Source organism: Megalops cyprinoides, chromosome 24 (assembly GCF_013368585.1).
Source record: "Megalops cyprinoides isolate fMegCyp1 chromosome 24, fMegCyp1.pri, whole genome shotgun sequence".
Classification (NCBI taxonomy): domain Eukaryota; kingdom Metazoa; phylum Chordata; class Actinopteri; order Elopiformes; family Megalopidae; genus Megalops; species Megalops cyprinoides.
The window spans coordinates 502501-515000 of NC_050606.1; the positions used below are offsets into that span (position 1 = coordinate 502501).

The 12500-nt window shown below is 50.3% G+C and overlaps 2 protein-coding genes across 2 annotated transcripts in view; one reads left to right on the forward strand and one right to left on the reverse strand.

Moving 5' to 3' along the window:
- Positions 1-755: 755 nt before the first annotated feature.
- On the reverse strand, positions 756-5806 carry zgc:66427 (uncharacterized protein LOC406256 homolog). The gene is made up of 5 exons (XM_036518954.1): positions 5074-5806; positions 2972-3067; positions 2111-2216; positions 1532-1600; positions 756-1237 (listed from the first exon to the last, which is right to left on the reverse strand). The coding sequence occupies exons 1-4, from the start codon at positions 5600-5602 to the stop codon at positions 1543-1545; spliced, it is 789 nt and encodes a 262-aa protein (XP_036374847.1). The 5' UTR covers positions 5603-5806; the 3' UTR covers positions 756-1237; positions 1532-1542.
- A 2582-nt stretch (positions 5807-8388) lies between these two features.
- tep1 (telomerase-associated protein 1) overlaps positions 8389-12500 on the forward strand; it is a 32685-nt gene continuing 28573 nt past the window's right edge. The window contains exons 1-5 of the mRNA XM_036518840.1: positions 8389-8480; positions 9509-9593; positions 10738-11313; positions 11780-11956; positions 12366-12500. The exon at positions 12366-12500 is cut by the window's right edge and continues 15 nt beyond it. Coding sequence (XP_036374733.1) covers positions 10807-11313; positions 11780-11956; positions 12366-12500 — 819 coding nt within the window. The 5' untranslated portion in view covers positions 8389-8480; positions 9509-9593; positions 10738-10806. The remainder of the gene's footprint in view (positions 8481-9508; positions 9594-10737; positions 11314-11779; positions 11957-12365) is intronic.

A 12500-nucleotide genomic window follows, 5' to 3' on the forward strand; every position in this document is an offset into this window, starting at 1 on the left:
TAGTTCATTACATCGCTGAGTCAAAGCTTCCCAGCTGACGCCTCACACCTACCGCCATTCAGAGGAGAATTTCCATTACAAAACACTGCAAACGTATAACTCACACACAGCTCATCTCCATCATCCTCTCTCTCGGTGAGGCCCGTCAGCCGTCAGTCTGGCTGCTGCGCCTCCCGCTGGTGTGTTGATGTGACTGTGTTAATCACTGCTGATTAAGGCGGGGATTAGGGCAGTCTGACTCCGCCCAGCAGCATGCAGAGTCCACAGGGACGTGGCCACACCCCCATCCGCAGCGGAGTCGCCGCAGGCCCTGCCACCTCGGCTTAAGGTTCGAACGCAGTTTTAAAGTGCTTCATGCCATGACCAAACGCTGCTGCAGACGCCGTTAGACGCAGGAGAGGCGTGGCTCTCCAGCCTGGAACAGCAAGCCTGGCCACACCCAGGGAGCACAGGAGGGTGCTATCCCCTATGTGGCGTCAGAGAGGGTGGTGTCCCCTGCACGATGTCTCAGAGAGGGCTGTGTTCTCATCTGTGATGTCACAGAGAGGGCTGTGTTCCTCCCTCTATGTGACAAGTGTGATATCGCTACAGGGAAACAACGCTCCCTTTGCAAAGGGGGTCTCTGCCTGAGCCACAGAGTCAGAGACACACACACACCTCTCGCCTCTGAGCCACAGAGTCAGAGACACACACACACACCTCTCGCCTCTGAGCCCCAGAGTCAGAGAGAGACACACACACACACACACACACACACACACACACACACACACACACACACACACACCTCTTGCCCAAACCCAGCCCTTGTCACTGTAGACGTCTGGAGCGCTAGATCCAAGAGGGTTTACAGAAACACTTTTTTCCTCTGCACCTGGAGCAGCTTTTAAAATGGAGACACACCCTTCGTATGAAACAGTCAGACAACAGACCAGGGCCAGAGACAAGACTCAAACACCGAACACACAGCAACAACCACCCACCTCCCCAAAACACCCCCTTCTACAGGAAATACCAACAAAATGAAGGAAACAGCTGAGATAAAAACACAAGGCATAGTTCAGTCTGTCTGTGAAAAACTGACTGCAGTGCTGGCAGGAGAGACGTGAAGGTGACCTCCCTCTCCCTGCCAAAGGTTCACACCTGCATGCTCGGCTGCCCCCGCCCAAGAGGAGGCACTACACAACTGAAGCTTATTCTCCTTTCTCTTTCCACCATGATCCTCTGGAATGTCCTCCTGAGAAAACACAACAAACCCTGCAATGAACACACAGATAATCTCTCTCACACAGAGCCTCACTATGCATGTGTACTTTCAAGAATCATTAAAACCACAGTCTGCATCTGTGACAAGTTTACACCCACACACACGCACACACACACTCACGCACACACGCGCGCGCCCGCACACACACACTCACGCACACACGCGCGTGCGCACACACACTCACTCACATACGCGCACACACACACACACTCATGCGCGCACACACACACACTCACGCACACACGTGCGCGCACACACACGCACCTGTAGAAGTTTCATTCAAAGGGGTGCTCAGGACAGCAGGCCTTCACTTTGCACCAGGACTCAATGCAGCTGTAAAGAGAACACCTTCGTCATCATCACCACGAACAGCCACACCACCACTACTACTACTGGGGCCAGACAGAATGTTTTTTGGGTCTGATAATTCCATCTGAGACTTCTCATCAACCAATATCATCACTGAATTGACAATCTCAAGGAAAATATGTAGCATATTCAATAATGAAACTTACATTCATTCATATTACTTATTGTAATGTAACATAATCAATGTAAACACTTAATTCCAACAACATTCAGGTGAGGCACGCTGACCCAGGGCACGCAGACCCAGGGCACGCAGACCCACACACATGCGCTGTATGTTCAGTGTAAAACTTACTGCTGTAGCAGAGCAGCACAAACAGACCCACCCACTACTAAACCGAACAGCCAATCAGGAGGAATTAGGAGCCCCAGGAGGAGGGACTATCCCACATTCAGCATCAGATTTCAACAGCACATCTACACAGTGGTCAGGTGCCAGTCCCTGCAATCATCATCTTCATCATCATCGGTCACCTCTTGTGATAGATGCAGAGGCAGGCCAGACGAGCGATAGTCTCTCCTTGCAGAAGATCCTCCAGGCAGATGCTACACTCCCCGCTGTCTTTAGTCAGAGTGTCCACTAGAGGGCAGGATAGAGTGGGAGAGAGTGATGGGAGGTGAGATATATTAGAGCAGCATTTCTCAAACCTCTCCTGGAGGACCCCTTGTCCTGCATGTTTAAGATCTCTCCCTGCTCCAACACAGCTGATTTAAACGATCAGTTTGCTATTAAGCAGTTCAGGAGTTTATAACGAGAGGTGAAAATGCATAGTGAAAATGTCTGCACATTCATAGCATATTCATCAGGTCACACCCTTCAATAAGCTTTCCCTGTACTGAGTGTAACAGAGAGCAATCACAGCTCACCGCTGTAGCAGAGCCCCTGTACTGAGTGTAACAGAGAGCAATCACATCTCACCGCTGTAGCAGAGCCCCTGTACTGAGTGTAACAGTGTGATTGCTCTGCTCACCGCTGCAGCAGAGCCCCTGTACTGAGTGTAACAGTGTGATTGCTCTGCTCACCGCTGTAGCAGAGCCCCTGTACTGAGTGTAACAGTGTGATTGCTCTGCTCACCGCTGCAGCAGAGCCCCTGTACTGAGTGTAACAGTGTGATTGCTCTGCTCACCGCTGCAGCAGAGCCCCTGTACTGAGTGTAACAGTGTGATTGCTCTGCTCACCGCTGCAGCAGAGCCCCTGTACTGAGTGTAACAGTGTGATTGCTCTGCTCACCGCTGTAGCAGAGCCCCTGTACTGAGTGTAACAGTGTGATTGCTCTGCTCACCGCTGCAGCAGAGCCCCTGTACTGAGTGTAACAGTGTGATTGCTCTGCTCACCATTGTAGGGCAGCGGGGGGGAGGTGAGGCAGCTCAGGAGGTGCTCCTCAATCCTGCCTCCTGGGAAAGGCCTGAAGCAGAAGGGACAGCGCACAGCTGCGGAGGGAGAGAGGCGTCATACTACGCACTAATAACGCACTGACACTGCACTGAGAGAGAGGGTTCATACAGTATATACACACTGACACTACAGTACACTAACACTGCACTGAGAGAGAGGGTTAATACAGTATATACACACTGACACTACAGCACACTAACACTGCACTGAGAGAGAGGGTTAATACAGTATATACACACTGACACTACAGTACACTAACACTGCACTGAGAGAGAGGGTTAATACAGTATATACACACTGACACTACAGTACACTAACACTGCACTGAGAGAGAGGGTTAATACAGTATATACACACTGACACTACAGTACACTAACACTGCACTGAGAGAGAGGGTTAATACAGTATATACACACTGACACAACAGCACACTAACACTGCACTGAGAGAGAGGGTTAATACAGTATATACACACTGACACTACAGTACACTAACACTGCACTGAGAGAGAGGGTTAATACAGTATATACACACTGACACTACAGCACACTAACACTGCACTGAGAGAGAGGGTTAATACAGTATATACACACTGACACTACAGTACACTAACACTGCACTGAGAGAGAGGGTTAATACAGTATATACACACTGACACTACAGCACACTGAGACACTGCACTGAGAGTGAGGGTTAATACAGTATATACACACTGACACTACAGTACACTAACACTGCACTGAGAGAGAGGGTTAATACAGTATATACACACTGACACTACAGTACACTAACACTGCACTGAGAGAGAGGGTTAATACAGTATATACACACTGACACTACAGCACACTAACACTGCACTGAGAGAGAGGGTTAATACAGTATATACACACTGACACTACAGCACACTAACACTGCACTGAGAGAGGGTTAATACAGTACATACACACTGACACTACAGCACACTAACACTGCACCGAGAGAGAGGGTTAATACAGTACATACACACTGACACTACAGCACACTAACACTGCACTGAGAGTGAGGGTTAATACAGTATATACACACTGTTACTACACTACATTAACCATAATGGGGGTAATGTAGTACAATAAATAAAGTTGTAAATGGAGCTGCTTATGTAATGTCTACCTTTGGGAGTTCCCTTTGACAAATACAAGCCCAGACTGCAGTCAGTCGAAGCTAGAGACCCTGCTGGTTTTGAGAATACAATTTAATTAACACTAACGGGATTATCGAGACAGAAAAGCCTCTTTGGAGTCATCAGTGAGCGGTAATGACGGCGACAGGGCGCAGCTGTAATCGGGGTGTTTTGGGCCCTCGTGCTCGGCCATATGGCGGAATCCCCGCCGGCACGAGACGCTCTGACCCAGTTCCCGCATCAGCTCGCGGGAGAACCCCAGCGCGTGGGAATCTCGTGACAGCGAACAGAGGAACACTGTCTTCTCACTACTTCAAAATATTTGCATTATATAGCCGTATTTCAGAAGTCGTGGCGAAGACTTTATTCAAACGAGCATGCATGAGCATAGTTCAATCTGCTCAGGAATGCCTAAAACGCCTTCTCAGAATGAGCCAAAAGCAAGCCTGTTAGCCTAGCGCCACACTGAAATGCATGTTTAAACCAACCCAATCCACCTGCAGCAGGACGTGCCCCTACCCACCCTAACTACAGCCCACACGCCTGGCTCTGCGCGTTAAGGAAGCAGCTCTCTTACCAAGCTGTTAGAAAGCCACAGAACAAGGACGTGACAACCATTAAAGTTACCCTGTTAGTCCGCCTCGCTATTGGCAAAAGAAGCGCAGTGACAGACGCATGAAATGTAAGGCTCTGCTGGTGACCCGGGGCAGCCGGGCCTGCTGGGAGCGATCGGTATGACACGGCGAATCGGCGCTCCCAGCGAACATTCCGCGACATGTCTGCACTCGCAGGCGCTGCACAGGCGCAGGCGCAGCTGCAGCGAACGAGGCTAGCTGAAAGGCCGGGCTGGCCGGGCTGGGCCCGGTACGGCGCGGTACTCACTGGCGTGGCGGCTGCTGACCCGGTACGACACGCCGATCCACGCCTCCGACACCGGCCGCGCGACGGCACTGCGGGCGCGTGCGGCTCTCGCGGATCCGCTGCGCGAGCCGGAAGTGTGTCGGCCGGAGGGGAGACGCTCAGAAAAAGTGCGATGAGGGACGCGGCTCGTCTCCTCCGCGGCTAACCGGTCGCTGCTGCCGTCCCTCCCGTTTCCAGAGCCGCTGTCCTCCGCCGGCTTGCCGCTATCGCTGCTCTCGCCCAGCGGCGCAGTCTGGTCCGGGCGGCTCGGACTGCTTAGGTCGCCGGGGCTTCCGTCCGCCCTTACCGGCTGTCCCTGGTCAGAATCGCTGCCTTCCTCCGATCGGCTGCGGTTAATTTCCGAATCCTGGTCGAAACTGCCCGAGAAATCCACCACCAGACTGGTGGGCCTTTTCGCTCTCAGCCGCCGGCAGGAGTCTCGCTTGATCCCGTCCTTCTCCAAAGCCGAGGCGACCGCTTCTTCCTGTAAACGGCTCGATCTCGTCCCCATGTCTGTTGTGGGTGTAGCCGGGCAGCTACCAGATGCTAACGCCGGTCGAATGCGCCCTTTTCCCTGTGGGTGTATTAAAGCTGATCTTCGTACTCACAGCCGCTTAATATCCCCAAACGCCCCGCTTGTTATTTGGTTTCTTAATGCGCTTCTGGGGGTGCGGGGCTGGCGCGTGCACACTTCCCTTCCCCGTCACGCGGCCAAGCGCGAGAGGAAGTGATTTTTTTTCTTTGTGGTCGGACGGCCTTTGACGTCACACGCCAGGGGACTTTTCCATCCAATCAGAGAGCAGAAAATAGTTTCATTTGAAATATGCCTGCGTTTAATGGCGTAAATAGCTGCGTTGCGCAAATTGCTGGGAATTAAAGACAGGAGAGGCGAGTGGATGACGTTACTCACAGTATGTGGCCACGGTGGTGGGAGGTTCCCACCCGACCTGGATTTTATAATGTCTTTTTCGCCCTGGGTCATTTGCTTTGCGCGTCTGTTCTTGTCGCTGGCATGTAGATGATGCGCATCTTTTCTTCCTCTTCTGATTCTCAGTTTATAAATCCGATTTCAGCCCATCGACAGAATATCTCATTTCCAAGGGCGAAGTGAATTCAGCGTAATTCCTTCACTTCACATGTGAAGGGGTGTCACCAAACTTCAGCGGCGTGAACAGTCTTACTACGACTAGGTTACCACAGGTAACCAGTGACAAAGACGAATGTTTTTGTGTAGAAAAATACACAGCATTTTGAGTTCTTCAAGTAAAGCATGGAGCAACCCAAAATACAAAACATGTAGGCTACGGATGTCCTTTGATCGTGTCTGTCAAAATCTATAGCGCCCTCTATCTGTGGAGCAGCACTGGTGAGGTAGAGTGTTGTGTGACCTGTAATGGGACGCAGTGCCACGGCGGGCTGCTCTTGGCTGCTGAACGTGTGGTTCTGCAGCTGCCCTGGCCAGGCTGTTGTGTTTCTGTTCCTCATACTGAGTGTTGTTTCCAGAGGCCTGCCAGGCCCAGCACAACGGTTCCGTTAATGTGCTTCATGCATCATATGAGCAATCACTGTTTTACAGAATGTCCATCTGCAAGGCTGCAGGGAAACACTATCTGTTCATTCATCACCACCATTTTCTGATTCCATGGAGGTCGGAGTTCAGCTGTCATTGATCAACCTGCCAGAGAGATGCTGACTGCATGTGACAGAACTGTGTGTCTGAAGTGTGTAAAGATTTATCATGTTGATTATTGTGTATAATCAATGATTATTGTATATTGCTGTTTACAGGTATGTCCATATAAACACACAGGTAACGACTACACACACACAGGTACTGCAGAACACTCAGTGATATGCACAGCGGGCAGGTCTGCGCAGCCGGCTGCTGTCTGCGTGAGGCAGTCTGCGCAGCCGGCTGCTGTCTGCGTGAGGCAGTCTGCGTGAGGCAGTCTGTGTTTCCATCTCAGTGCTTCTGATACAGGGATTTCCACAGGAAAGACTCACACTGCAGAATCCCCGGCTGCAGCGCCGGCCTGCTCCAGACTGACAGTGCAGCTACAGCCCATGCAGGCAGATCGAACTACATCAGCAAAAACGCCTCTGTACTGCTGCTGGACACACCTCTGTGCAAACACACGTACACCTGGTGCGGTGAGGAGAGCTCCAGCACCTTCTTCAGCTTGCTAAGCAGAGGACGGTGTGCAGCCCGCAGTCTGGCGGACAGGTCACTCGGGGCGGCCCACCAGTCGGGGTGACCAGCTGTCCTGTCACATCTGTGCGTCTGAGGGATGTGCTCAACTCTCTGTTTATGCGTCTGTACTAAGTCTGTTTTGGATTACATGTGAGAGAGAATAATTTTGGCCTGTTTTATTAAAATGCTCACAGATGATCTTATCCAGAGCCACTTACCCCTTTCAGTTTTTATATGTTATCTATTTATGCAGCTGGGTGTGTACCGAGGCAGTTCAGGGTTAGTACTCTGCCCACCGGTACAGCAGCAGTGTCCCAGCAGGGAATCAAACTGGCACCTTTAGGATTAAAAGGCCTGCTTCTTCCCGTCGTGCCACACTGCTGGCCTTTCTGCCAATCAGAGCGGAATGCAAAATTTATGTGTTATTTTAACATTAAGGATGTTACATTAAGGATGTTTTTACATTCATGAAGCGTAAATCCGTTAATATTGTACTACTGCTTTGATTACTCTGAAGTCTTCCTGAGTGTCAGAAAGACGCCGCACAGATAAAACGTGTTATTATTTCCTGCTTATGGGTCCTCCATGCTCACTTACCTGAATATTAAACACCTGATCAATATTTCACAGAATGCCATTCCCGCTGTAGCGGAGTCCGACTCCACGGGGCCACCGCGAGGGGCGGAGTCGAGATTATCGGATATTTACTATTGGGCGGAGACCCCTTTGGCTGAATAATTTTAATTATTTGATGATCAAAAATTTTCTCTCAGCAGAAAATGATTAAAATAATTAGCGAAATGCCAGCTGGTTCTAAGAAACCAAAGCAGAGTAGAAATATCATCAGTTTAGCCATCTACCATATTACACTTATTTATACTGTACTTTCAAACTCTGTACACAGACAGCTGCGGTACAGAGAATGAAAGTAGGCCTACAGAAAATTCGCTATTAATTACATCAAATATCAACACGAAATATTTAGCAACAATGTACCCAGCACCTCCCCCGAAATTATGATTTTGTATAATGAACATGTCATTGTTAATAAACAACTCGTTTGCACATATATTCCCATCTTTACGGTAGTCAACAACTGACGAGTTGCCGAACTTTGAGCTGCCCAGGAAAGCCATTGCCGCAAACCTCTGCCGGACCCGACGACGTTCGGCACAACCGACACGGATCGACAGCTCAGGTAAGACCGCTCAGGTAAGATACTTATTATGTTTATAACTATGCCTAACTCGGACAGTGTTTGTGCCAGCAGCTGCACCCAGAGCTGCCTCCAAGGAGCTGGGGCTTTTTCTTGCGTTAGATTTTGCGTGGGCATTTTCGGCTTGCTGGACGGTATCTCTGGATTTCCGGGTTCGGGGCGATGCATTTGGTGTTATTCACGGTTTCCAGCCTGGAGCTATTCATGGAAGTGGTTTCAAAAATCCCAGGTCGTAGAGTGAACTCCGACCTGAGTAAGCGACATGTAATTCAGGATTTCCTCGATCCCCGAAGGCTGATTCCAGTTTAAGCAATCGCAAATTACGTCAATCATGGATACTAGGCTGAACTGAAAACAGACGCGTTCACGACGAATTTAATAATCAATCACCTGTCGATCACAAAATACTGATTAACCGTGTATTCCAACATCGAAACGAAACAGCGCGTCTCTTACTTTTAAATATTTTAATTAGAAACTATTATGAGAGCGTACACTGGGTACCTCCACCTACTCTCAGAAAACTACTCCTTTGCCTAATCATTCAGACATATGCTTCAAGATAATTATTTGAGTAGCCGAAACGAAAACGTGTGATTTGGAGAACGCAACCCAAAACCCAACTTGTGTAATTTTACTAAATTGTAACTAAACGTTAATTGTAACTAAACGTGTTGCCTGTTAAAATTTTAATACTTTGTATTTTATAGCATATTGAAATTGACTGATTTTCGTGCCTTTTATTCAGTTGTAACCCCGGGGGTGTCTAATAATTCTTATAATTATTTCTTAATTCTTCTTAATAGGTGCAAGTGTCTGTTTATCAGTGAGGTTTGTTGAAACAGACAGGCCATGATGACCAAGGAACTGATTATGGGTTAAAAATGCATGTTTTTATGTGCTTGGTCAGTCTGCCAGATCTTTGGAGGATGGGTTGTCATGGTTACTAATGGAATTACTTCGATCTCGGTTTGTGGGACTGAAAATTTCTTAAAATTCTGTTTTAACAGATCTGCATTGCTCTCTAATCCTGCCCACTGGTCCTGGGGACAGACTGTGCTGACTTTTAGGCAAGCTGAGATCTCGCTTAGTAAGGTTTGTTTGAGCTGTTATCTGAACACTGCTATTTATTTAAATAAATGCATATAATTATATCTTTGTTTTTAGTCTTATATAAATTTCTTTGTAAATCTGTTGTGACCAGTCTGTGTAAAGGTGAGGAAGGAAAGTTGTTTGGTTGACAGCCTACCCTGGCTGGGTGGAGTTTGTACTTGTGTGCCAATCAGTGTGACTGAGTGCAAACTGTGCCCCCCAGGGGGCGCTGCTGTGCAGAAACGGGTACCTGTTTTTGCGAATATCTGCACCATTTGATGCAGCCGATCCAATGAAATGAAATTAGCTGTTCAGTTTCCTGTTCCAGGCTTCACTGAAAGACTAATGACTCGTAATAAACTCCGGTGACTGCACAGTGTTACTGATTGCTGCTGTTTTGGGAAAATGAAATCTGAGTATAGACAGTCTGGTGTCTGTGTCCCTTACCTTGTCTGTAGTCATTAGATACAGTTGGTATGCATCAGAATTATGGGATGGATGGGTGAATCTGGTTCCTTATGTAAGGGCACCTCTGTGGGTGTATGCATGGAGCCTGTTATGCTGCCGAGGGTCTGCTCGCCTTGTGTGGTGGCACACCCAAAAACAGGAGGGCAGAGCAGGTGCTGCGCAGAGCTACACAGGGCGTACCCAGCGTGTAGCGCTCGGTGCGTACCCAGCGTGTAGCTCTCAGTGCTTACCCAGCATGTAGGTCTGGGTGTGTCTGAGCAGATGCTCCTGAATCAGCAGGTGGACTCTGAGCTCCAGGTCACGTCTATGAATAATGCCGTTTATCTCTAAGGTGGCAGGAGTGTGCTGTGTGTAATGAGCTGTGTATGCAGGTTAGATGCTGGTAATGAGCTGTGTATGCAGGTTAGATGCTGGTAATGAGCTGTGTATGCAGGTTAGATGCTGGTAATGAGCTCAGTCAGTCAGCAGGCATGGGTAATAATGAGCGCTAATGCTAACAGTGGGGGATAGTGGACAGTGACCTGTCCTGGAAAGCACCTGATTACGGGTAACGCAGCTGATCAGTGTTCTTACAGTTTTCTCTCTTTCTTCACTCAGCTATTTTGGTTTTAGTTTCAGCTCACAAATAAAGCAGTTTGTCCACAGTGAGGATGACGGTGTGATGGGGCTTTTGTTGCAGGTTGATTGGCGGGTGTCGGGTGTCCAGTGGCATAGCGTAGCTCCACCCCTTGCCCTTTGACCCGGCGAGATGAGGGTGGAGCCTGAGCTGCAGCTGGGCTCCAGAGCCGCGGGAGGCGCTGATTCTGCAAGGCATTTCCTCCTCTCTGCACCGAGCCTGGAGAACCGCATCCTGGCCCAGGCCTCCTCCATCCTCCCCCACGCCCCCAGCCACTCTGCTCCATCATGGGCCAAAGAAAGCACCTCCCCCTCCCTCCGGCCCTCACAGCTCTCCTCCACCAGCACCTCCCTGCCGCTCTCCTCCTCCCTCCTCTCCTCCTCCATACAGTCCTCGCCCCTTCTGCACACCCAGAATCGCCTCCTCCAGATGGCGCTGCTCCCTCCCCCGGCCACGCTGGCGCCCCCTGCTGCTCTCCTGGGGCCCCCTGCTGCTCTCCTGGGGCCCCCTGCTGCTCTCCTGGGGCCCCCTGCTGCTCTCCTGGGGCCCCCCCGGTCCCAGCCGCCAACAGGAGAGAAGCTGCAGGGAGGGCTGCTGGATTCAGAGCATCTTCCATCTCCCAGTCAGGCCTGGAGTCAGGTACGCCCTGTCTCTCAATACCCTCTCCCTCTGTCCCTCTCTCTCTCTCTCTCTAACTCTCTCCTCTTCCTCCTCCCTCTCTCTCATCACTCCCTTGTGTAACCCCTACTCTGTTGATGAAGAATGGGACTGCGGTCTGAGTGCTTACATGAATAACCCTCATTATTACCGTGGCAGCAGCTCTCATGGTGCGTCAGCTGTTCACCTGCAACTCCCACATCTCCGTCTGTCTGCCATATGGCTGTCCTTCTACAGCACTGACTCGTAGAAAGCACGCTACGTGTGTGTGTGTGTGAGAGTGCGCGTGTGCGTGTGAGTGCGCGCGTGTGTGTGAGAGTGCGCGTGTGCGTGTGAGTGCGCGCGTGTGTGTGTGTATGTGAGTGTGTGTGTGTGTGTGTGTATCTGTGTGTGTGTATTGTGTGTGTGTGTGTGTGTGTGTGGTAATGTGTTGGGCTCTGTGTGGCAGGTCTCAGAGCAGAGCAGCTGGGCTGATCAGGACCCGGATGTGGTGTCCTCAGAGATGCCTGTCCCAGACCTGCACGTGGACGAGGCAGAGGATGAGGTGTCACTAATGCAGGATGAAGAGTTTGATGAGGTAGAGAAGAGGAGCGATGAAGAGGAAGAAGCACTGAAGGATAAAAAGGTGAAAGAAAAGACACACACTTTCACACCCACCCTCTCTCATTCACATGTACACATACACAGTCTCTCTCTCACACACACACACACACACACACACATACATTCATACACACACACCCTTTCTGTGCAGTAGCTGGTGAATGAGCCGGTCTCTCTCCCTGTCTGTGCAGTAGCTGGTGAATGAGCCTGTCTCTCTCCCTGTCTGTGCAGTAGCTGGTGAATGAGCCGGTCTCTCTCCCTGTCTGTGCAGTAGCTGGTGAATGAGCCTGTCTCTCTCCCTGTCTGTGCAGTAGCTGGTGAATGAGCCGGTCTCTCTCCCTGTCTGTGCAGTAGCTGGTGAATGAGCCGGTCTCTCTCCCTGTCTGTGCAGTAGCTGGTGAATGAGCCGGTCTCTCTCCCTGTCTGTGCAGTACCTGCTGCTGAATGCGGTGTGCAGCTCGCTGGTGGGTAAGCTGACCCCTCCAGGCCAGGACGGCTGGGACCAGCAGGACAGCCAGTGGACGAGGGTGAAGAATCTGGTGCAGGACGTGTCCCTGAGGGATCCC